The 22,884-nt window shown below is 44.9% G+C and overlaps 2 protein-coding genes and 1 pseudogene across 6 annotated transcripts; 1 reads left to right on the top strand and 2 right to left on the bottom strand.

Annotated features, from left to right (window-relative positions):
* The first annotated feature begins 354 nt into the window (after positions 1-354).
* LOC4326558 (uncharacterized) lies at positions 355-7,676 on the top strand. 5 transcript variants are annotated; one of them, XM_066311777.1, is made up of 10 exons: positions 355-650; positions 1,553-2,495; positions 4,448-4,568; positions 4,681-4,763; positions 5,311-5,436; positions 5,515-5,632; positions 5,725-5,809; positions 6,429-6,542; positions 6,634-6,673; positions 7,265-7,676. In XM_066311777.1, exons 3-10 carry the CDS (start codon positions 4,478-4,480, stop codon positions 7,415-7,417), a joined length of 810 nt encoding a protein of 269 aa, XP_066167874.1. In that variant the 5' UTR covers positions 355-650; positions 1,553-2,495; positions 4,448-4,477; the 3' UTR covers positions 7,418-7,676. The 5 variants fall into 5 exon arrangements, with proteins under 5 accessions (XP_066167874.1, XP_066167882.1, XP_015614372.1 ...); XM_066311785.1 differs by lacking the exon at positions 355-650 and having other exon boundaries at positions 2,325-2,547; XM_015758886.3 differs by lacking the exons at positions 355-650; positions 1,553-2,495 and adding an exon at positions 2,869-3,201.
* Positions 7,297-18,163, bottom strand: LOC4326556 (polyubiquitin 4-like; annotated as a pseudogene).
* A 609-nt stretch (positions 18,164-18,772) lies between these two features.
* On the bottom strand, positions 18,773-22,844 carry LOC4326555 (uncharacterized). Its single transcript, XM_015766979.3, has 8 exons — positions 22,424-22,844; positions 21,898-22,022; positions 21,686-21,723; positions 21,388-21,498; positions 21,217-21,296; positions 19,776-19,812; positions 19,328-19,369; positions 18,773-19,244 (listed from the first exon to the last, which is right to left on the bottom strand). Exons 1-8 carry the CDS (start codon positions 22,703-22,705, stop codon positions 19,162-19,164), a joined length of 798 nt encoding a protein of 265 aa, XP_015622465.1. The 5' UTR covers positions 22,706-22,844; the 3' UTR covers positions 18,773-19,161.
* Between the last annotated feature and the right edge of the window lie 40 nt (positions 22,845-22,884).

Raw genomic sequence — 22,884 nt, 5'->3', positions numbered from 1 at the left:
CTGGAAAAAGCTCACCTAAATGAGCTTATCAAATTATAAAAAGCTGGCTTCGGATTATAAAAAACTACTTCAATAAATTGTCTGTTTCTTTCAATTTACTCTTAATAATCTGGATTATATAATCCCAAACTGAAAGAAATAGGGTCTTAGAGCAGGTACAATAAGTTAATTAGGTTGGCTCCAAAATTTCTCACACCACCTTAATCCTATATTAAGGGGGAAGAATTGAAGCGAGAGAAACGAGCGAGCGCTTAATCTAGCGTCGGGCGGTAGCGCAGCCTCCCACGCCGTATAGCCTGCATGCAGCCCGTGAAGGCGATTAAAAACGCGTTATATGGGCCCCACAAGGAACCCGCCTGATCCCATCCTCCAGCTCTCATCGCATCTCATCCAACTGCCCAAATCGGCGTCGACGCTCACGTTCCTCTTCCTCTTCCGCACCTACGCGCGAAATCACCTCCAGCCTTGGGCGTGAAATCGCCGGCGATACTTGGTGTTCCTCTCCCTCTTCCACCCCTACGTGCAAAATCCCCTCCGTCTGTGCATGCGAAATCGCCGGCGACGCCTCCTGTTCTTCCTCCACTTCCGCTCATCTGCTCCTGGCTCATCCGCTGATCTGACTGGTGGTCGCATTGGTGCTCATATGTGAGGTTGCTGCTGCTATTATGTAATGTGGATTCTCAAGTTGATTAGTATCGATCAACTTTCGTATACATACAACATACATAGACATATTTGCTGAATATTCTTGCTTGGATTGACTTGCCTGTTGGACTAATCCGGCAAGATAAGTGAATACAACAACTAATTACAAAGGAACAAACTGAATGATGTATCTGTTTTGTTTCAGGAACATATGTGCTCTTTTGTCCACTGAATAATGATGCACTTCTTTCACAAATAAAGTTTTTAGTTTCACAAATACCTTACTGAAATCATGTTGTGTGTATTTGTGGTGTACCACCAAGACATCTTATAGCTAACTTATAGCTAGCTTGTTGTATGAGTTGGCTTTTAAGTTAGCTCTACTTAATATGACAAAATTTTGGAGCTAGCTGCCAGCTGCACTATTGACCTTGCTCTTAGTGCATTGATGGTAGGTCATCAGTCATCACGTATTCACGTGGGTAAACGTACTTCGAAGTACCGGGAACCGGGTTATACAGGAGAACAAATATATCTCTTCAAGTACTCCAGTTACTTGCTAAGGGCATTCCCAACCCAAGACACTAGCCATAGTTTCCATAAACTCCACATCATTAAGAAACTAGTACTAGACACTACTCTTCCAATGCAAACACTACTATTACATACTTCAATTTAATGATACTTATCTCTCATGACGTTTTGGATGTTGTGTATAAACCATGTCTCATGCAAGATATGGTTTCCCTCTCTTTCCTCATTTATTCACTTGCCACATCATTTTTTATCCTAAGTGGCAGCTTATTTAATGCTATGGACACCATCATAGTCATTGGATTAGAAATGCCCTAATAGCTCGTTTCTTGTTTTGCTCGGGGGATTAACACATTAATCATGTTTGGATTAGATGCGATTGCTTTCGTCGCCTGGAGCTCAGGCGACCGTGGGTCCGCTCCATGGCACCAGCCCAGGCGAGCAGAAGAGCGCGTATCATGCAGGTTTGGTGGTTGCTTCAGGTGGTGTTTGGATCAGGGAATTAACTTTAGTTCCTATATTTTGATACTAATTTAGTGTATTAAATATAGACTACTTACAAAACTAATTACATAAATAAAAGCTAATTCGCGAGACAAGTTTTTCAAGCTTAATTAATCCATAATTAGATAATGTTTAATGTAGCATCACATAGGCTAATCATTAATTAATTAGGCTCAATAGATTCATCTCGCGAATTAGTCTAAGATTATGCATGGGTTTTTTATTAATAGTCTACATTTAATATTTATAATTAGTGTCCAAACATCCGATATGATAGAAACTTAAAAGTTTTAGTCCCATCTAAACAGGGTCTCAGATTGGTCTCCGGCCAGGTGAATCCATCTTTGGAAGCCAACAAATTACTCCATATGTCCCTAAATATCTCTAAATATATGATACCGTTGATTTTTTTAATATATTTGATCGTTCGTTTTATTAAAAAATTTTAAATAATTATTAATTTTTTCCTATCATTTGATTCATTGTTAAATATACTTATAGTTTTACATATTTCATAAAAGTTTTTTAATAAGACGAATGATTAAAAAAATTAACAGTTATATAGATTTACATATTTCACAAAGTTTTTAACAAGATGAACGATAGAAAAATATCAGCGGTTTAGGGACAGAGGGACTACCAAACAGCCCCAAAAAATGCTTTGTTGCACTTGCAGGCTGCAGCAGGATAGGCGCGGAGGCGCCATCGTCGTCACCAGCCGCGGCGCACGACCACGACCGCGACCGCGGTGGGCGGCGTAACCGCGCTAGCTCCGCCGTGCCGCCTCACCTCGCCCTCCCTCCCACCCCGCCGTACGTCCCGAGCGCCCACCTCCAACGCAGCTCCTCCTACCTCCGCTTCGCCGTACGCATTTTTAATGTCATCACCAGCATTAATTTTTCACCGCTTAAATAAATTTTCGAGCTCAGACGGCGCCACCGGCCGGCTGCGTCGTCGCCATAGCCCATGCTCTCGCATACCTCGAGATCCGCCGCGGTTGCTTTCGCTCTCCCTGATCTGATCATCCCCCACTCGAATTCTCCCCCTCCTTTTTTTTCTCAGCCGCGGAAAAGAAAAAACAGATAAAAAGAAAGAAAAGGGGAATCTTGGAGCCCGCGGCCCGTTTTGCAGCCTCACCCCTCAACTGTGCGTCGTTAATCGCGGGGCCCTCCCCTCCCCGTCGCTGCTGTGGTTGCTGTCGTGCCGTGTGGGCGTCACAACGAATAATCAATGGCCTCTCCTGCATCACCAAGAAGAGAAGAGGAAGGAAAAAAAAAATCAGAGAGAGGGAGAGGAGTAAAAAAAAAGAAGAAGAAGAAAAGGAGAAGGGAGACAGGGGAGTCAGTCTTCTCCCTCTGCCTCCGTGCCTGCGCCTTTGCTTCGGAGTCCGCCAAGTTTAGATTCGAGGAGGAGAAGGGAAGAGAAGAGAAGAGAAGAGCTCTCCCCTCCCTCTGCGGCGTGTCGGAGCAGGCGATTGGCTCCGTTCCAACAGTCCAAGACGAGGATTATTTTACAAAGGTTAGGTCTTGCCGCCGCCCCGCTGCCGCTTGTCTGTCTCTCTCCCTTCTCAAGTGTGCCTCATTTGTTGACTTTGCTAATCCCCAAATCTGATTTGGCTCCCCCGCATTGCGCGCGGCGGCAACCTCTTCCTGGTGCGCTTGCCACATCAGCCTGGCCATGAACAAAGTTTTCGCTTTTTTTTTATGCGGGAGAGATGGGGATGATTATGCTTGAGGGGGGATCTTGAGCGTGTGTATAGGATCGAGGGTTTTGAACCTGATTTCTGAAAGCGCCTGGTTTGTGAGGCTCAAGAGTCTCTGCTTTTTGCCGGTTTGAGCTTTTAACGAAAGAGGCGATGGGCTCTGTTCTGCTGAATTAGCCACCTCGAGGATGGGGAGGTTGAAGGATTGAAGCTCTCTTTTCCTTTCGCAGAAGTAATCGCCTGTGTTCTGGCCTCTCTGTGGATATGTTTCAGAGCTTACCTGTAGCGTCGAGTTTGTCTGCAACGAAAATTGCTGGTGAATGTTTCAGATGTTATGTATTCCATCCATTTGAGATTCTCAAAATTGGTTTTGGCTCTGTTTAGGATGTTTAATGCCTCAAGTTCCTAGTTGGTCCACCTATTTGATTAACTCCACACATAGAAGAGCAGAAGTTGGTACATCCTTGCTGTGCATTGTTGAAACTATTTGCCCGTTCTGTAGTGATCTGAAAGATGTCACATTCTGCGTGCGATCCCTTCTGTAATGAGGTCAGTGGTCGTTTTGGGAAAGCAAGCATTTCAGCAACAGAGTGGGATATTTGATATCTACAGGCCTTAGTAATGCTCATTTTACAGACTTTTCAGCACAATAGGTTGTGTCTGTTTCCTTGCATTGTTAAAGTTAGAAGGTTCCCTATATATATGAAAAAAATGCAATGCGGAAGAAAGGAACAGAGTAACATATTTGAATCGTAAACAGTGAGCTGGGTCAAATAATTTATAGCTATCAAGAAATTGTCTTGTTTGTCTTTCGGGCTTTAAAACAATGTGTGAACTCCTCGTTTTGGAAGAAAAACTCTGACATGAAATTACTATACTGTTTTCTATGTACACCGTTTTCCATTGAACCGTTGAGTTTGTTTGTTGTTTACAGAAGCTGCCTTTTATAATGCGATTGTTAAATGACTTGATGTATAGCTTTATATTTTCTGTGTATCTATTTGTATTTGGATATGTGAACATGGTTGGATATGAACTTAGGCTCTTTCTTGATTGACTTAGGGTGTAGGATCCTGATTTTGTTCTTGAGGTATGTCCTCAACCAGTTCTTCACAGCCACCAGCATCGTCAGATAGAGAATCTACACCAGCCAGTGATAATGCAACATCTCCTGATTCAGATGGTAAGCAGCATATCATTTTCTTATATGATCTCTCATTCTCTCTACATGACTGCACTACATACATTATTATTCCCTTTCTTATCTTCCAATTTATCCTTCATGGATTTTGCAGGCACGAATTCTGCTGGACCCGCAAGAAGCAGAATTGCACTGCAGTTGGATCAGCGGTCATTGCATTTTTCTGTTACTGCTTGGGTAAATGGATTAAGCACAACAACTAGAACTTTCAGCAATTATTGCATTGCACATAATTTTCTATTCTCTGAAATCAATTCAATGCTGAAGATCACGCTCTTGTCTCAAAATCCCATTGGTGTCTATATAAGAATACTTTTTTCTAGGGCACCCTCATTGGCCTAAAAAAGGTCAGTTTTAGAATTCTTCACAAGTGAGTTAATGTTCAGAATTCATTAGATATATTATCACATAATAGACTGATGAGCATATATTATATCAGAATACCAGATGAGATTGGTGTAGCCATTTATTTATTTCCCTCCTTAATGATTATTTGCTCTTTAGTTCCATAGGAACAATATTTAGTATACTTTTTAAGTGCTCGCCAGTACAAAATTTCAACTTTAGTTTGGGGATTAATTTGTATGCCTTGTTTTAGCTTCCATGTATTAATCATGAGCACAAATTTACACAGCTTTTAGTTAACATGTTTAAATTACTTTAGCTGATTGTCAGATTATCTTTATCACACACACAACACATTTGTTTCCTCTGTTTTTTATAGGTTCTTATTGTTGCATTGATTGGAATCCTTCCACTGACACCACGACAACTGCAATATAAGGGATATCGTTTGTCACTTCTCGGCACAACCTGCACCACAGGCTATGCTTTGTTTGCTTTTTATCGGGTTAGTAACATGTCATCTGTTTTATTCTTCCCTTCTTAGATACCTTGCACAACTTTTACCATTTTTCCTTTTGTTCAGCTACCAAGAGCAGGAAACATGCATGCTGCTCAGATCTTTCACCATGTAGCTTCGTCAAAGGATTTTATACCATTCATGTACTGTCTTATGTTTGTCATGTCTAAACTGCACTTGAAGCGTAAGCATGGCTTGTTTACTGACATAATGTATTCTTCATATTTCCACCTAAACACCTTTCCTAGTACTTGACACGATAATATTTTTTGACAGTTGTTTTGGTACCAGTGATTTGCTGGGCACTTGAACATGTGGCCAGATTTCTACGGCGCCATTTTACTAATTCCTCTCTATACAGGTAAATGAACTCAACAGATTATAAGCACAAAATCGATGAAGAGTATGTTTGTCTTGCCTTCTATGCATATGCTGTTGTGCTATCATTCACATATTTAGGATAAGGCAGTTGAGGCATTATCTTCCCATTCTTGGTTTATGCTGCTATATTGACTAAACATTTTGATTACATGGCTTTTACTACTTCATCTCTCTGGGTGTGCAATACCTGTAAAACCATCACAATGCAATGAAGAAAACAATATGGCTGTACATGCCCTAGTCCATCAGTTGTAAATCAATATGTGCAGGAAACTGTCATAAATGTTGAATAGTATAGGAAGAAGGGAAGATATACTACGAATATTGGACATTCTATATTGAGCCTCGGAGGGCTAGGTATATATAGGAGTACATAGTGAGGAGATAAGGAATGATTACAGATAAGGAAGGAACCATACAAACCAATCCTATCCTAATATGACTCTAACTACCATATAAACAAAAAAACATAAATACTTTATGTGCAGGAAATCTGCATGGCAATAAGTTGATAAAAAACAAAACAACCCTGCAATACTTTGCCTGCCGAACATACTGGTAAATGTGTTATAACATTTGAACGCATTGTGAATTTGTAGGACATATCTGGAGAAACCTTGCACATGGGTTGAGACAAACACAACTGCAGTCAAATTCCTGAGTTCAAATGCGGAGATTTTGTTGGGATTTCTTTTGATTTTGTCTCTGTTCTCGTCAGTAGAGTCCTACCCTTCAGTTTTAATTCCCCCATTCCCATTAACCATTCATCTTAATCTCTTATTACTTTTTACTTCTGTTGTGTAGGCGACAACGCAATCCTATGCAAACGTTCATGTACTGGCAGGTTAGTTTTTTACATAAACACTGATTAATTTCTCCAAATGACATATTTCTCTTTTTTTTTGTTGACTACAATGCTGCAACAAGACTTATCTTTCAGGTTTTTCTATGATATCATTTGTCATCACAATTAGGAATTTGGAGTGTTCTTTTTATATCTAGTATAATATACTTTTATTTTTCTTGCGTGGATATCATCTTATCCACTATAAACAAGTGCTTGTTTAGTTGTACATCAAACAGAATAAGTACCAAATGACGCTTAATTTTGCACTGCACATGCTGGCTAAAATGCTGGTGACGAGCTCGTCCAAATGCGGATAGCTATATTTCAATAATCTCAGGATGCCAGCCAAGGGAAAAGGTGCTCCCATGGCTGAACAAAATTACCAATTAAGTGTATGCAATATTTGCATTTAAAAGATAATTTGGGCAATTTTAGTTACTTCTGCTCTCAGTTGTAAACCGCAAACCGCGCCCCTGCATTTAAATGAATGCTTGTCGGGTTGTAGAGAAAATTTATTATTTATTAATGTTATAGTCACAGAAAATTTCTAGCAAATCACTATCTCACTCTGTTTACCCGCTATTGCAGTTACTGAAGCTCATGTATCACTCTCCTTTCACTGCCGGTTATCACAGAGCTATCTGGCTTAAAATTGGCCGTACAGTTAATCCCTATATCCATCGCTACACTCCTTTTCTTCATGACCCGATAAATGCTGGCATGAGATGGTGGTTCAGGTAGCATGGATATGGCTCAATTAATCATGTAAAGGTGTTTTTGGTTACAGTTCACAGTTAACACATGGAGGATCTTTTCAGTAAGTTGTAGTTTGCGAGCGACATGTTTAGTACCTTTTCTTTTTGCGATGTTGCGCTGATATTACTTTTAGTTACTGACAAGTAATTCTTGTAACTTTACCTTGACTGTAGAACTAGTGTAGACCTTAGTAATATGGCCAATACCATGAAGTGAAAAATGGAAAAGCAATTTATTACTATGATGCAACTGGATTCTGCTCCTGATTTGTATCAGACCACTTCATGTACCATCCCAAAATATAAGTTTTGGGTAGGATATGGGCATTAAGAAGGTTACACACGAAATTAAATGGAAAAATGTATGTGGATAAATTGTTTATATCTTAAGATAACTTTTAAATGCTATAAGTTATTAAATTCTGGGACGAAGAGATCAGTTGGTTTCAGGCCCTGGGCCATGTAGATGCATTTGGTTGCAAGGATGGAATGGGATGGGATGGGACGAACCCACTTTTGAGGTTGTTTGGTTGAGGGGTGAGTGGGATGAGATGGTCCCTGGAGAGGAATATTCCTCTCAGATCCGGGACCAACCGATCCGGCAAATTCTGGCGGACGAACTCGTCCTAGTTGGGACGAGCGAACGGCATGACCCGCTCAAGCTTGAGGCCAGCCCGCGCGCTCGCCCTACTCGCCCTCAGGAGCAGCGGTAAACACCGGCGGGCTCGGCGACGGCGACGGCGACCGCGGCTGCGGGGGCTCGGCTCGGCGACCGCGGGGGCTCGACGACGGCGACCGCGGGGGGCTCGGCTCGGCGACGGCGACCGCGGGGGGCTGGACGACGGCGACCGGCGGGGGCTTAGCGATGGCGGCCGACGGGCTCGGCGACGACGACCGCGGCCACGGGGGCTCGGCTCGGCGACCGCGGGGGGCTCGACGACGGCGACCGTGGAGGCTCGGCGACGGCGACCGCGAGGGGCTTGACTCGGCGACGGCGACCGTGGCCGTGGGGTGGCTCGGCTCGGTGACCGCGGGGGACTGGACGATGGCGACCGGCGGGGGCTTAGCGACGGCGACCGCGGGGGGCTCAGCGACGGCGACGGCGGATCTAGTGGTGGGGAGGGCGGTGGAGGTGGATCCGCGTCCTTTGCCTGCTCGCCGCCGGCCTGCTCCTCCAACCGCACCCCTGCTCGCCCGTCCGTGCTCCTCCTCTGTTCGTCCGCCTGCTCGCAATATTGCGCCGCTCCTCCTCGCCGCCAGCCATCGTCGCACCTCCGCTCGCTCTCCTCTTTCTCGCTGACGGTGATAGCAAACGGCGCCCATCCCATCTCTAGCTCATCCCTTCAACCAAACAAAAAATTAGGATTGTCCCATCCTACAAACCAAACACGTAAATGGAATCATCCCAACCCCAAAATCAGAAATGGTTTCATCCCATCCCACCTAGTCCCGAAACCAAACACACGCTAAGATGACTAGTGCATATTCCAGGGGCAATTTTTGCAACAGTACATGAAAATGCAGTGCCGCAATATTTCAAGAATTGTTGCCAACACTCTATTCGAAGCAGGACTATTAAAAAAAATCAGTAAATCAGTACTATTACAAAGAAAATTGAAATGCGATAATATTTATTTCATGAAACTCCCAGGCTCCAATGAGAGTTCATGCGAACCATCCCTAGGCCCTGAGATTAAGTGTGAGGTGGAGCACGGATCCGGCCTCGATATTGTACTCGTGGGCCGCCTTGTCGTCGGTGACCAGCACCCCTTTGTAGATGAGCTGCCCTATTTGCCTGTCCTCCTCCTCGATGCGCGCCCTGATCATGGCCCCGGTGTCCGTCGGCTCGATGCCCAGGCCAAACACCTTTGCCGCTGAGAGGCTTCACCTTGATGTTCATGCTGCCTGGAAGGAGGCGGAGATAGAGGCTCAGCGTCGAGCCGTCCTGGATGTTGTAGCCAGCCACCGTGCAGCCGTTCTCCAGCAACTTGTGGTCGAAGAAGAGCAGCTGCTGGTCCGGCGGGATCGGGATGCCCTCCTTCTCCTGGACCTTCTCCTTGACAGATCGTGTCGCTGCTCTCCACCTCGAGCGTGATGAGCTTCCCCATCTGGGTCTCCACGACGATCTGCATCTTCGTGTCTCGACGGACGTCGATCGACGACGGATTCGGCTGCTGGTTTGTGGAAGATTTACGACGTACGACAAAACCGCGGGGCTTTGCTTCGATGCTGTGGGCGTATTGGCTTTGCGTCGAGACTTGAATCGATCGATGTAGGACTGGTGTTGTGTTATGCGGCTCCGGTCCTGTGGTTTTTATTGGTGGTAGAGGCAAGCTTTCGCCGTTCGGGTTGGTTTCCAGTTCCGATACGGCCGCGACGCCCAGCGTTCGCGTTGGGCTCCATCTCCGGTTCGGCGGATTATCCAACTCGGGCCTGTATCTGGACTCTGAAGATACAAAAGACGTACTGTTGCCGGTTGGGATTTTTCCTTGAGATCATGTAGTAGTTCTCGGAATGGGACTCGTCATCGTGTACGTTTCTACGACTACGATGCCGGAGTACACGGCTTTGTCGGGTACGATTATACGATGTGCCGAAAAGATGCAGCCCGATCTAACTCAGGACTAGTGTGATTCTTGTATTGTAAGCGACGAAGTGCATCCCAGTCGGGTACGGTACGATTTTGATGTCGAAAGGGCGTAAAAGTTCTGTCATTGCGGATACGAGAAAAACACTGAGTCCACTCTCACACGGTAGGAGTACATGCATTATTTGAAGCTGGCCGGCGTGCCAGGATGAGACGAAAAAAAATTTGGTGGAGACCGGGTATAATTCTGTAAATCGGCTCCCGTGCAGCCCCGACCCCGATGATTGCCGCATGGACAATCTCAGAATCGGACGTCTAGTTCGTTGCGGCTTCAGGCCCAGCGCAAATATGGCATAGGAGCCTCGCTCGACTCGGCTCCCGGGCCCGTCGGGTCGTGGGCTCATATCCCTCTCGTATCGGCCTCATTCGTCCGCAGCAGCCGCCGCCGCCACCGTCGGCCAGCGGCGTCTCTCTCATCTACTGTCTCTCGTCCACCATCGCTCCCTCTCTCGGACATCGTCCACTCGGCGGTGATGACGAGGGCAACCGGCTCACAATCGCCGACACCCACTGCGGCAACTCCATGCATGGTTGGTCTTTCGGCAAGAAATTTAATTACCGGTAAGGAGATTGAGGTTGAGGGTGATGACGCGGAGGTTGTACACATCGGTCTTGTCACTCATTTTCTTGAACTGCACATTACGCCATCAGAAAATGTTAGTGGCACTATCAGTATTAGGTATATAGATGCCGAAATTTTGATAATTTAACTCTTTTAGAAAATTTATTTGAAAAGTAAACCGTGTCAAAAACTTATTTCAAAAATAAACCGTGACCTCAGCGTCATTGACGCTGAGGTTAACGATTAAACGCCAACGATCATGACGCTAAGCACACCTTGGCGGGGCACTATGGAGGGTTGGATGGGATCAGCCATGGGTTTTGGCGCTGACCCCTTATGTAGTGATAAAGTGGGTTTGTGTTAATTCTTGTCACTTTCTATGATGTGCCTTGGTGGTTTAACTTCCTATGATCCCAGGTTCGACCCCTCATTGCTCATTTTTTTGCTTGCTTTAATCACACGAAAAGAAACAAAAAAAAAGCAGGACGTAGGGATCGAACCCTAGTCTTCTGCCTGACAGTGGACACATTCACCGTTGTGCTATACTTCGGTTCATAACAGTATTAGCCATGTTTTGCATGTAACATATATATGGGGTCAGCGCCAAAATGCATGGCGCTGACCCCTATCGCACCTGCCAATGGCTCCGCGTTTTTGATCTCAGTGCCAATCCCAATGATGACGAGGTCACGGTTCATTTTTAAAATAAGTTTTTGGCATGGTTTACTCTTCAAATAAGTTTTCTAAAAGGGTTAGATTGTCAAAATTTCGGATATAGATGCAGATTCTCAATTCATATAGATGAAGCCCAAGAAATGTAGCGTGAATTTGGAGCAAATTTGTTCAGAGACAGAAAGGTAGTAGATAATGTTAGTAAAGCACTGTTGTTAAACAAAAGTCGATCTCCCCAGAAAAAAAACAAAAGTCGATCTGCCATTTACTATGGCCGGAAAACCGTATGATATACATGTTAATTTGTTCAACTGAACTTGACACTCTTTTACTGAAATATATGCACTGACCAAGTGACCATGAAGAAATGAAATGCTTAAATCTCCAAAATCTTCAGTATGTATCAAATCTAAATGGTAAAGGACCAAAATGAATATTAGTACTTTATCAAATCTAATTAGAATCTGCAAACGTTCAGACTACATACATTGAAATGTAGCAATTAACAACTATATTAAAGTTTGAATGCAGAAGCCCAGATCAAACTAACTAATCAAATCAATCCTGCACCATGGTAAGAAAGAAGCCCGTGAGCTCGATCAAGAGATAGCAGCTACTGCCCACGGGAAGATGGAGTACATCTCTGCGCTAGCCGCCGGCAAACAGGGCGAACTCGTCGTTAACGTTGCGGTCGACGAGAGGGATGGGTTGTGGGGGCGCGGCCACTCGCTATCGCCGCCCCGCCATGCAGACGACGGATGAGATAGGCTGCGTCGGCGGCAGTGGCTGCTGCTGAGAAGAGATGTCGATGATGCGATGTGAGCCGGTGAGGCGGTGAGCCGATGGGCCCGGAGCCATCGAGCGAGTCGGCTCCTCCGTCCTGTTTGCGCTGCGCCTGGAGCCATACATAGTGAGACGTTCGATTCTACGGTTGTCCACGCGGCAATCATCGGGGTCGGGGCTGCACGGGAACCGGTTTACACCCGGTCTCCACCAATTTTTTTTCTGGATGAGACTATCCTGCTTCTCTTTGTCCAATAGGGCTCATCATTCTGTACGTTCATACGACTACGGTGCCGGAGAACACGGCTGGTCAGGTATGACTACTATGCAATGGTTCGAACTGATTTAGATATTATTATAAAAAATGATCTTTCATTTATAGAAACGCATAGATCAATAGTAGCTACAGACCAGCAAAATGTATGAATGGTGCATACGGTTGATGATGAACGTAGGCAAATTAAATGTGACAAAGGTTATGATTGGTTGAGAATAGAAAGTAGGTAGAGAAATTAAATAGTGTAAGTTTGTAATTACTCTTATTGGTTTTATTATTCTTAATGTTTTGGATAAGGTTGAAATCAAATTTTTTATAACTTTGCCTTTCAGTAACTTTTAAAATATTAGTTTAAAGGCACTAGAACAACATATATAGATTTATCTTATAAAGTAATAAAAATAAAAATATATTTATTTATTGTACATATTATAATAGAAAAATATAGTCAAAGATATATTTTGAAGACTGTCATTGTATAAAACATCAAGAATTATGAAAGTAGAGGCAGTAGTTGAGAAGAGAATATGGGTGATAAAATTGATATATTTTACAATAACTTTTAAATAACAGAAGTTATATTTTAGGATGGAGAGAATAACTGACTTTAGGTTATGGGTCAAGTACCAACAATTTCCGGTTCTATAAGTCAATATCAAGCCCAATCAGATGCTATATATACTAGTGCATATTCAAAGCCAAGTTTCACAACATTATAGAAAAATGCATTGCTGCAGTATATCAACAATTGTTGTCAATACTCCCTCCTAAGCAGGGCTATTAAAAACCGGCAAAATAATATACTTAAATGAGCAATGTTAAAAAAAAATCGAATTGCAACAATATCATATCATGAAACCCGCGGGCTCTAACGAGTCATCTCTAGCCCCTGAGAGCAAGGACGATCGTGGAGGAGCACGGATCCGGCCTCGATATCGTACTCGTGCACTGTCTTATCGTCGGCAAGTTGCTTCCCGCCGTAGACGAGCCTGCCCTCCCTCTCATCGATGCGCTCCTTGATCCTGCCCATAGTGTCCGTCGGCTCGATGTCCACGTCAATCTCCTTGCCAGTGAGCATCTTAACCTTGATGTCGTTCATGCCGCGGCGGAGGCGGAGCACGAGGTGCAGCGTCGACTCCTTCTGGATGTTGTAGTCGGCCAGCGTGCGGCCGTCCTCCAGCTGCTTGCCGGCGAAGATGAGCCGCTGCTGGTGCGGCGGGACGCCCTCCCTGTCGTGGATCCTCGCCTTGACGTTCTCGACCGAGTCGCAGCTGTCGACCACGAGCGTGATGGTCCTCCCGTTCAGGGTCTTCACGAATATCTGCATCTTTCTTCGTTGACGGTCGTCTCAGCTGGTGATCGATGCCTGCGGCGATTTGCTGTGCGACGGCCGGAAAACTGGGACAAGAGAAGACCGCGCGGCGACGGCGAGGTAGTTTGCTTCGTTTGCTTCTCTCGTGGACGTTGGTTTGCGTGGTGAAGCCTTGGGGATCGATAAGCATTGCAGTTGCAGCTCTCATCGTGCCGTTTTATCGTGCGATCGGCGGGCTTGGGTCGCGTTCGAATCGGCTTCATTTTCCGATACCAGCAGGGGCAGAACATCGTTGTCCGATACGTATTGCCCGGAGTAAACCGTACCGGAAGGTCCGGAACCAGCCCGCACAAACAACACAGGCTGGCTCGGACGCACCAAGGGCCAAGGCAGGCAGCTACCATGGCCAACGAAGTTTGGTGCTGACGCCACTGCTCTCTCTCCGGCCGGAGTCCCGGTTGAGGTTGGCTAGCATGATTGGGGCCGACCGCCGGATCGAATTTTTTTTACAAAAAACATGTTAACACTCACAATGCGTGTACATTCATTTCTATTAATACATACACATATACTCTACCTCTATAAGCACCTTCGAAAGATTAGACCAATATATTTTAAGATAGACAAAGTCACCATGGACACCTCACTGTCGACGAACATGTCGCCTACCACTAAAAGAATAAATAGTTGTAAATATGAGCACACATATCAAATCTAAAATTTAAACTCGGGTAGGTATCAATTGAGCTACATCAGAATGAAAATGAATTTTGTCAATGTAATAAAACAAGGAAAAAAGTTATTAGATTTGACCGTCTGACCCAGTTTTTTAAGAAAATGTAATTTATTTTGGCCTTTGCTTATAGAAACAAACTACAAACAATTTACTACAGAATTTGCAATTAAGTCGACAATGGTTAATCACAGCTTAATTGAAAATAAAAAAAAAATCCGAACATCAGCCTAAAAGGAGTGACATATCTATTACTAAACTTTCATCGACGAAAATCTATGTAACCATTATTTTTTACTAGGTTTAGAATTTTTACGTTGGTTTTATGGGCAAAATAGATCCGATCCTTATAATAGTACTCTCACCTTCCATAAAAATTAGACCTATTACTCCCTCCGTCTCACTCATTACTCTCACCTTCCATAAAAATTAGACCTATTACTCCCTCCGTCCCACTCATTAAGACGTGGTCAAACTTGGCATAATCTTTAAGAATAATCTTTGACTTTAAATTTCTCATAGACTATAATATTTGTAGCAAAAAAAAAATCATAATATATGAAACTAAATTTAAGTGATAATACAATGATAATATTTTCATCAAATAAAATTTAATTTATAATAAACTATTAATTGATCAAATATTTAAAGAGTTTAATCTTAAAATGTGTGTGTGCATTAATGAGTGGAACGGAGGGAATACTTTTTATCACCAAAACTAGGAGAAATTAATTCATTTTGCATATAACAAAGATCAACAAGTATACGTACGCATGCAACTAATAAATATTAAGATGATTAATTAGGTTCTCATTAAACATTTAATTTACCTATCCACCATTTAAGTCTTGGATGTATAGACACTGTAAATAACAATAACTTATTTGAAAAAACAGTAAAATATGAAATAGGTCTTTCTTGTGGTTGGAGAGAGTACGTTCTACATATGTTGATTTATTTGTCTGGTCACTCGGTAGTAGTTATTTTCACCCTCGATGACACGCAACTTGACGTTCGTATATGCTTTGCAAATTTGTATGCATCTTTCACAAGCACAAGGATGAACTCATCAGTTAACCGACATTGTCACTCATATGCTTCTTGAAAAGAGGAATCGATCGAAAGGGTAGTCCTCGCTGCTTGCGCTGTGGCTGGACCTAGACGAGCTCCGCATTGAGGCGCGGCTTTCCACTGTTCCAGCCAAGATGACGCGGGTAGCCTCATGGTGGTCCACGTAGGATTTTTTTTTAAGCTAAAGGAGAGAGAGGAGAAGCCGGTGACTAATTAGGGCAAGTGCTATGATAGATGTGACTACCACATTTAAATTTATCTATATTATTCACTCACTAACTATGAGACAAACCATACAATATATCACCTCTAATACACAAATACCAATATTTCTAATACTCTCACATTCTTCTTGAAGTTTGTGTGGAGGTTGCCTCTTGGTTTAAGGGTGTCTCATCATCTCTCTCATCACTTCTCTCCTCTACCTCATCACTCAATCCAATGTGGCACTTTTAGGGGGCAACACATGGAGCATTAGAGCAAGGCTAATAATATAGCCAGCTGCTTACTGAATAGATCTTTACAGGCTACCTCTCAGCCAACTCATATAGTGGTTAGCTCTTAACTATTAATATATGGTCCACCTGTATCGACTCTCACATATTTTCTTAGTTCATGTGCCTAAGTCGGCTATAAGCCTACCACCCGCTTTCCCTCTCTCTCTCTCCTCTCCTCTCTTATCCATCTCAGCATGTATTCAACCTTCTTATAGCCTTCTATTATACTTGCTCTTATAGTACTTGCCCTTAGCCGTCCGGCTGCACGCTCGGCCCGAGGTCGCGGGGACCACCAGGAGCGATGGGTTCGCCATCTGCGTCCGGTACGCTGTTGACTGTGTCCACCACCGTTGCCATCGCTCTCCATTGCCGTCGTCGTCTCGCGCTTCACCGGGTCGCCGCCCTCGTCCGTCGTCATTGCCAGCGCCGCCACCATCAGCAGCCTTGTCCGTCACCGCAGCCGTTGCACTCCACTGAGTCGCCGTCCTTGTTCGTCGTTGCGGCTGCCAGCGGCCTCGTCCGTCACCACCATGGCCGCCGTTACACTCCACTGAGTCGCCGTCCTCGTCCATCGTCGTCGCCGCAGCTGGCCTAGTCCACCATGCCCGCCATCGCACTCCACTGGGTCGCCACCCTCGTCTGTCACCACCGCCGCCACCGTCCTTGTCCACCATGATCGTCATCTTCGTCGTGCTTCACTGGGTCACCGCCCTCGTCCGCCATAGCCGCCGCCACCTACATCCGCCATGGCCGCCGCCCTTTTAGACCCTTGCCGAGTTGCCGTCGCCCTCTTCTGCCGCCGTTGCGGCCCTCGTCCACCCCGGCCGCCTATGTCCACCTCGGCCCTCATCCACGGCGGCCGCCCACCACAGGCGCCACGCCGCGTTCTTTCGCCGCAGCTCGTTCACCGTAGGCGCTGCCGCCGTCATTGTCCACTGCATCCAATCCCCATCGGAAGAGAAGAGGTGAGAGGAAGGAGAGAGGAAGAGACATGGAAAGATGGTGGGTCCTATAAAGATAAAATATTTGTATTACAGTATTTCCTATTGTCATACATTAGCTACAACATTTATTATAGATGACATGATTATTTTTTAAGCCAACAATGGGTTGTATTATTGACCTTGCTCTAAAGGAGTAAGTGGCTCCGTTTACTGTGACTCATAAATAGATTCGTGAATTAGCCATTATATTTTCAGTGGCAGATCCTTCTCAATCGACGCTGAAGTGCTATGCCCATGAACAGTGATGCATGATGACAAGGGACGAAGCGATTGGAAACAGACAACCATGATCTGTACATATGTTGTGGAGGTCGGGAGGTAAGAGCACCATGGACCATGGTATGCCTATAGAAGGTAAGAGTATATCGGTGTAGGGATGACGAAAAGAGGGTCAACTTTATTTTTTTTAAATAGGTAATTTATAAATAATATAATTGAGATTTGAGACTGATCAGTATTTATTAATTTTGAATCGGCAAAAAAAAAAACGTCTCAACTAAAATTATTACTCCACAAAAGAAACTTCATAAAATCTCTGTAGATCGATAATGCAAAGAAACTTCTTACCAAAAAAAATACTATTAGCTTATATTGTTCCAAAAATAACCTAAAGCCCTAGCTAGAGTCTAGAGTAACTCGATGCCTCCATCTACTAGTTGGAGCGCGCTCAGAAGTTCCCGCCTCGGAGAGCGAGGACGAGGTGGAGGACGGAGCCAGCCTCGATCTTGTAGTCGTGCGCCGTCTTGTCGTCGGCAAGCTGCTTCCCGCCGTAGATGAGCCTCTGCTGCACGGGCGGGATGCCCTCCCTCTCCTCGACGCGCTCCTTGATCCTGTCCACCGTGTCCGTCATCTCGATGTCGATGTCGATCTCCTTGCCGGTGAGCGTCCTCACCTTGACGTTCAGGCCGCCGCGGAGGCGGAGCACCAGGTGCAGCGTCGACTCCTTCTGGATGTTGTAGTCGGCCAGCGTGCGCCCGTCCTCCAGCTGCTTGCCGGCGAAGATGAGCCGCTGCTGGTCCGGCGGGATCCCCTCCTTGTCCTGCACCTTCGCCTTGACGTTCTGGATCGTGTCGCTGCTCTCCACCTCCAGCGTGATGGTCTTCCCCGTCAGGGTCTTCACGAAGATCTGCATCTCGACGGATTCGGCTTGCTTGTGGAAGGTTTACGACGGCTGCCGGAAGCTGGAGAAGCACGTAAACCGCGGGGCTTTGCTTCGATGTCGTGGGCGTTGGGCTTGTGTCGAGACTTGGATCGATCGATGTGTGTGGCTATGCGGCTCTCCGGGCGTGTGGTTTTATTGGTGGTAGAGGTAGCGGCCTACTAGTGTTCGGGGTCGGCTTCCCGCTCCGATCCGGCCGCGATGCCAAAATACAGTTCGTCTCGGCTTCCAGCTCCAGGCCGGCCCCGACGCCCAGTATGTCTAGTATACGGACGTAAAAAAACTCAATCCTAGGTTTGAATCTGGACATAGTGTATGTCCAGATTCAAACCCAGGATTGGGTTTTTTTGGGACGGAGGGTGACTACCGTACAGTGTGATCTACAGACTACTGCTGTGCATACGTATTCAAAATAGGACTTGCATCGTATAGGCCGGATACGTGGCTTATCGGGTACGACTACGATGCCCAGTAGACGTAACCGATTGCAATGGTCCAGATGAACAGATACAGCACGGAGCTAGTTCTGATGAGACCATCAGCTCATAGCGATTCCCATCATTGATTTCTATAGCAATATTTTTAGCTAACGATGAAAACCAATGGCAAAAAGGAATGACAACGTAATACAAGTGGCTCGTGCAGCCTTTTTATGCAATAGAGAAAACAATGAATGGTTGAACATGCTCCAGTCCATCAAATGTAAAACGTAAAACAGAAAATGTTACTATTATTTTATTATTACCTGAGTTCATGAAAACGCATGTCTCCTTAGATCCCTAACTATTAGGAGTATATAGCAATTGCTCAGTACGTACTGCGAGCCTGAGCGCAGCCCAAGAACTCTGGACGGGCTCAGATCCTGAGTTTTGGACAACACTATTTCCTACCAAGTCTCCAACAAGTCAAGTTTATATTGAAGTTGACTCTGGACCTTGCAACTCGTCAGATCACCCCGTCATGACAGCACATTTCAGCAAGGCTAAAGCAATCAAACGTAGAGCTAGCCACTTCTACTTCTGTTTTCCGCATCTCTGTTCTCTCCTCGCATTCACTTCAGCAGCCCAGCTCTTGCCAATCTCTGTCTGGAACTTGCCTGCAGTAACAAGATTTACAGATATGTTTAACAACAGAGGACATGTTTACAAATTTTTAAATAGCCTGCAACAATGACATTACCAGCGGTAGAGAGGAAGAACTCATCTAACACTTTGCCATGCTCTGTAGAATAAGATGGGAAGAGTTAGTGTTACAAACGGATTATAATCCACAATGTACATCAGATATGTACTACTTGAGTAGGATGACAACATAGGCAGGCAGCTGGAATTATATTGTACAGTGCCCTGAACAAACAAAAGAAGAAGATGGTGGCATGAAGAAAGCGGTTTGGTATGATTGTCAACACAGCAGCAGACTATTCAAAGTTCTTGCTTTGTAAAACCAAGCATCAATGCACGCATCAGAATGGTGCGATAAAAAACATGATGTATCCTGCATATTACTGTAACAGCAAATTGTTTCAGAGGAAGGACCCAATCTACCGCCTGGTAGACTTCACAGTTTGTTAAAATGAGTAAGCAGCTAGTTGAATGTACACAAATTTAAAATTACAGAAAAGTAATACCTTTCTCATATTCTAGTGCTTGAAGTATCATTTCCACCTGCAAAACAAGTAAATACAAGAAATGGTAAAATCCCTTGAACCATAGTGAATAAATAGAGAATGAAAACAAAGAAAAGGACAAATGAGATGTGCCCCAGAGTGAAACTGCAAATGACCAATATGTGCCACAACACACCAAAATACAATATAAATATTACACCTTAAAGAGTTAAGAATACAAAATGAACAATATGTTGCATGCAGGGTTTAAAATTCCGGAACAAATTTCAGGTCTATAGGTGGGTCCCAATAGACAGTGAGCTCCGGTGAAAAATTTCGGCAAAACACTGTTCATGGTCCAAATCCCCAATTTCCAATCCCCTTCTCACTCACCTTTCTCCCCCCGTCCTCCCCCAACATCTCCTCCCATCCTCCCAGCACTAGCGAGCAACACCGGCAGCGGTTGCTGGAACTGGAGGCAGAGGGGTGGCTGGAGTGGCCAGCGGTGGTTCCGCGGCTCTCCGGAGTGACGACGATGACACAAGCGGCAAGGCGGCGCGGGCCTCGCATCCTCGTGCTGGAGTGCCAGCAACGGCTCCGCGGCTCCGGCTCGACGGCGACACAAGCCGTGGACCTCGCATCCTTGTGTTTGGCTGGAGTGGCCAGCAGCGGCTCCACGGCTGTCGGGCGCGACCGCGACCGCGACAACGACACAAGGCACACAAGCCAGAGAGGACACGACGACACAATCCTTGCGTTTCATTCTCCTATCCTGTCCCCCTGCTTTGGATTGGATGGACTTGATGCATGTCTATATTCTGATATATGTCAAATTTCTGTAATTTTTGTTGTTCAAATTCAAATTTTGTTTGAAAATTTCGTTCGAAATTTCCGAAAGATTTCCGAAATTTCGTTATTTTGCTGACCTCCGAAAATTTTCCCTTTCCCGATAGATTGAACCCTGGTTTGCATGACACCCCTCTTATGTAATAAAGAATATTCTTACAAGCAAACATGCATGCGTTAAAGTATTGGAAATTAAAAATATTTTGCATTTTGCACAAGCCCAAAAAGTTCAATGAACTACTGAAACCATTCATCAAAACAAATGTTATATTCTTGTTTATTTTGTCTATGTTAATGAAGAAAAGCAAGAATTTTCCAGTTCATATGAACTAAATATAAAATATTTATCTATGAGTGAGTTGTTTCAGGAACTTGGACATGGTTTCATAAAGCGTTACTCTAGCAAGCTTGAAAATTGTAGAATTGTGCTGAATTTGTACCAATTCCAAACAAAAAGAAAGCTAGTATATTAACGAAAATGATAATTCTGGTGTACATTTCAAATTAGACTCCAGGTTGAGAAAATTAAAATCAACATTATAAAAGGCACCAAGTTAAGAACTAAGAAAAAGAAAAGGAACAAGTAGACAGTTCAGAAAATAAAAGGCACGCTTACTTTATCAAAATCCTTTACAAGGTTGGCTTCAATGGATGAATTATTTTCATATTCTTCCCAGAGCTCCTTGATCTCATCAGCTACAAAAAACAGAACACTAAAAGTAGTGAAGATTGATGTCAAACATCATCCTTCATGAACTCGGACGTCACATCCCAAATGGACACAAACCTATTGGTCCTCCACCGAGAACTTCACACATTTCATTTAGAGCCTTTTGTTCACGGCGGCTTTTTTCCGCTTTAGGTATACCGTCGGATGGAGTAATGTCACCAACAATAGCTGTCAAACAAAAAGGATAAAAACCTGAATATAAAAGGATGCTAAGAAAAGTGGGAACATACAGATTATACAGTCCTAGAATAAGGATGATAAATATTGGCAGATGAAGTGCAATAACATATTATCAACAAGTGCATACAATAGAAAATTAAGCTAAAAACAGCTGATAGGGTGTTCTTTGGCATACCTTCAGCAATGTCATGCACGATAGCAATTTTGATGCATCTGTTTTAGGTAAAATAAATATGTCATCACAAACAAGTAAATAACTAATGACTAATTTAGAAAGGAAGCCTGAAACATCTGGTATTTTGTTGTAATCAATTAACTAGATGAACAAAGAACAGACGAAAGGGCATTTTTTAATGCTATGGAAATTTGAATAAGAAAAACACGGACCTTTCTCGATCTACAGCAGGTAGGTCACCGGCAATCAAAGCCATAAGGGCCATACGGTACATGTGATCAGCAATAGACTCAGGACCCTTTATGCTATGGTTTATCCAGCCTTTCCTTTTAGTGGTCTGTATAACAGAACAGAAACATGCACAACTCAATATATCGCAGAATAATAACGAGTATAATAGACCTAGGCAACACATGCATGGAGAGATGAACAATTGAACAGGATCCAGACGCTTGTTCATATGCTTGTTGCTGGTCACACATCCCACCTACTTATGACATCGTAAGCAAGGTACCCATGATGCGAGACTTCATGGAATCATGGTAATCAATTCACAATACAAAATGGCGATTATGAAACCCCTCATAGCTGTTCCACATTCCCCAAGCTGTTACTCTAGAAATTAAGGGGGTATCACCAGCCCGGTTGTACACACGCGGTCAGCGAAGGACAGGCATATGCCTTCGGAGCGACGTATCCAGAGGCGATCGGATCACGAGGAACATCCCGTTGGCGTACCTTAAGGCGATGGCAGAGGGTGAGGAAATCGATGGCCGAGGAGGCAGACGACGCCGCGGCGGAGGGCGGCGCCGCGGCGGCCGCGTCGGCCGGCGCAGGCGTCGTCCGCCTAGGGACGGGCGATCCGCCGGGTCCAGGGATCCCGGAGGCGGCGCGGACGCCGGGCGCGAGGCGGCGCCGCGCCGGGCGCTCCACGGGGAGCGAGGCCGGGAGGATGCCCCGCGGCGCGCGGCGCTGGAGGCCGCCCCCTGGAGGGGCCGGCAGCCGCGTGGTCACGCCCATCGGAGGTAGGGCTCGAGGTGCGCTGTGGATCGGAGCTTGTGGTGGTGGCGGAGGCGGAAGGCTACGGATCAATGGGATGGGATCGCCGGAGGAATAGGCAGCGGCGGCGGGTCTCCTCTCCTCTCCTTTGCCTCTGCTCGGGGTAGGTAGGATCACGACCGCACGAGACGAAGGCGTCC

This window comes from Oryza sativa, chromosome 1 (assembly GCF_034140825.1).
Source record: "Oryza sativa Japonica Group chromosome 1, ASM3414082v1".
Taxonomy (NCBI): Eukaryota; Viridiplantae; Streptophyta; class Magnoliopsida; order Poales; family Poaceae; genus Oryza; species Oryza sativa.
Note: the sequence above shows the minus strand (reverse complement) of the source record. Positions and strands in the feature narration are given on the sequence as shown.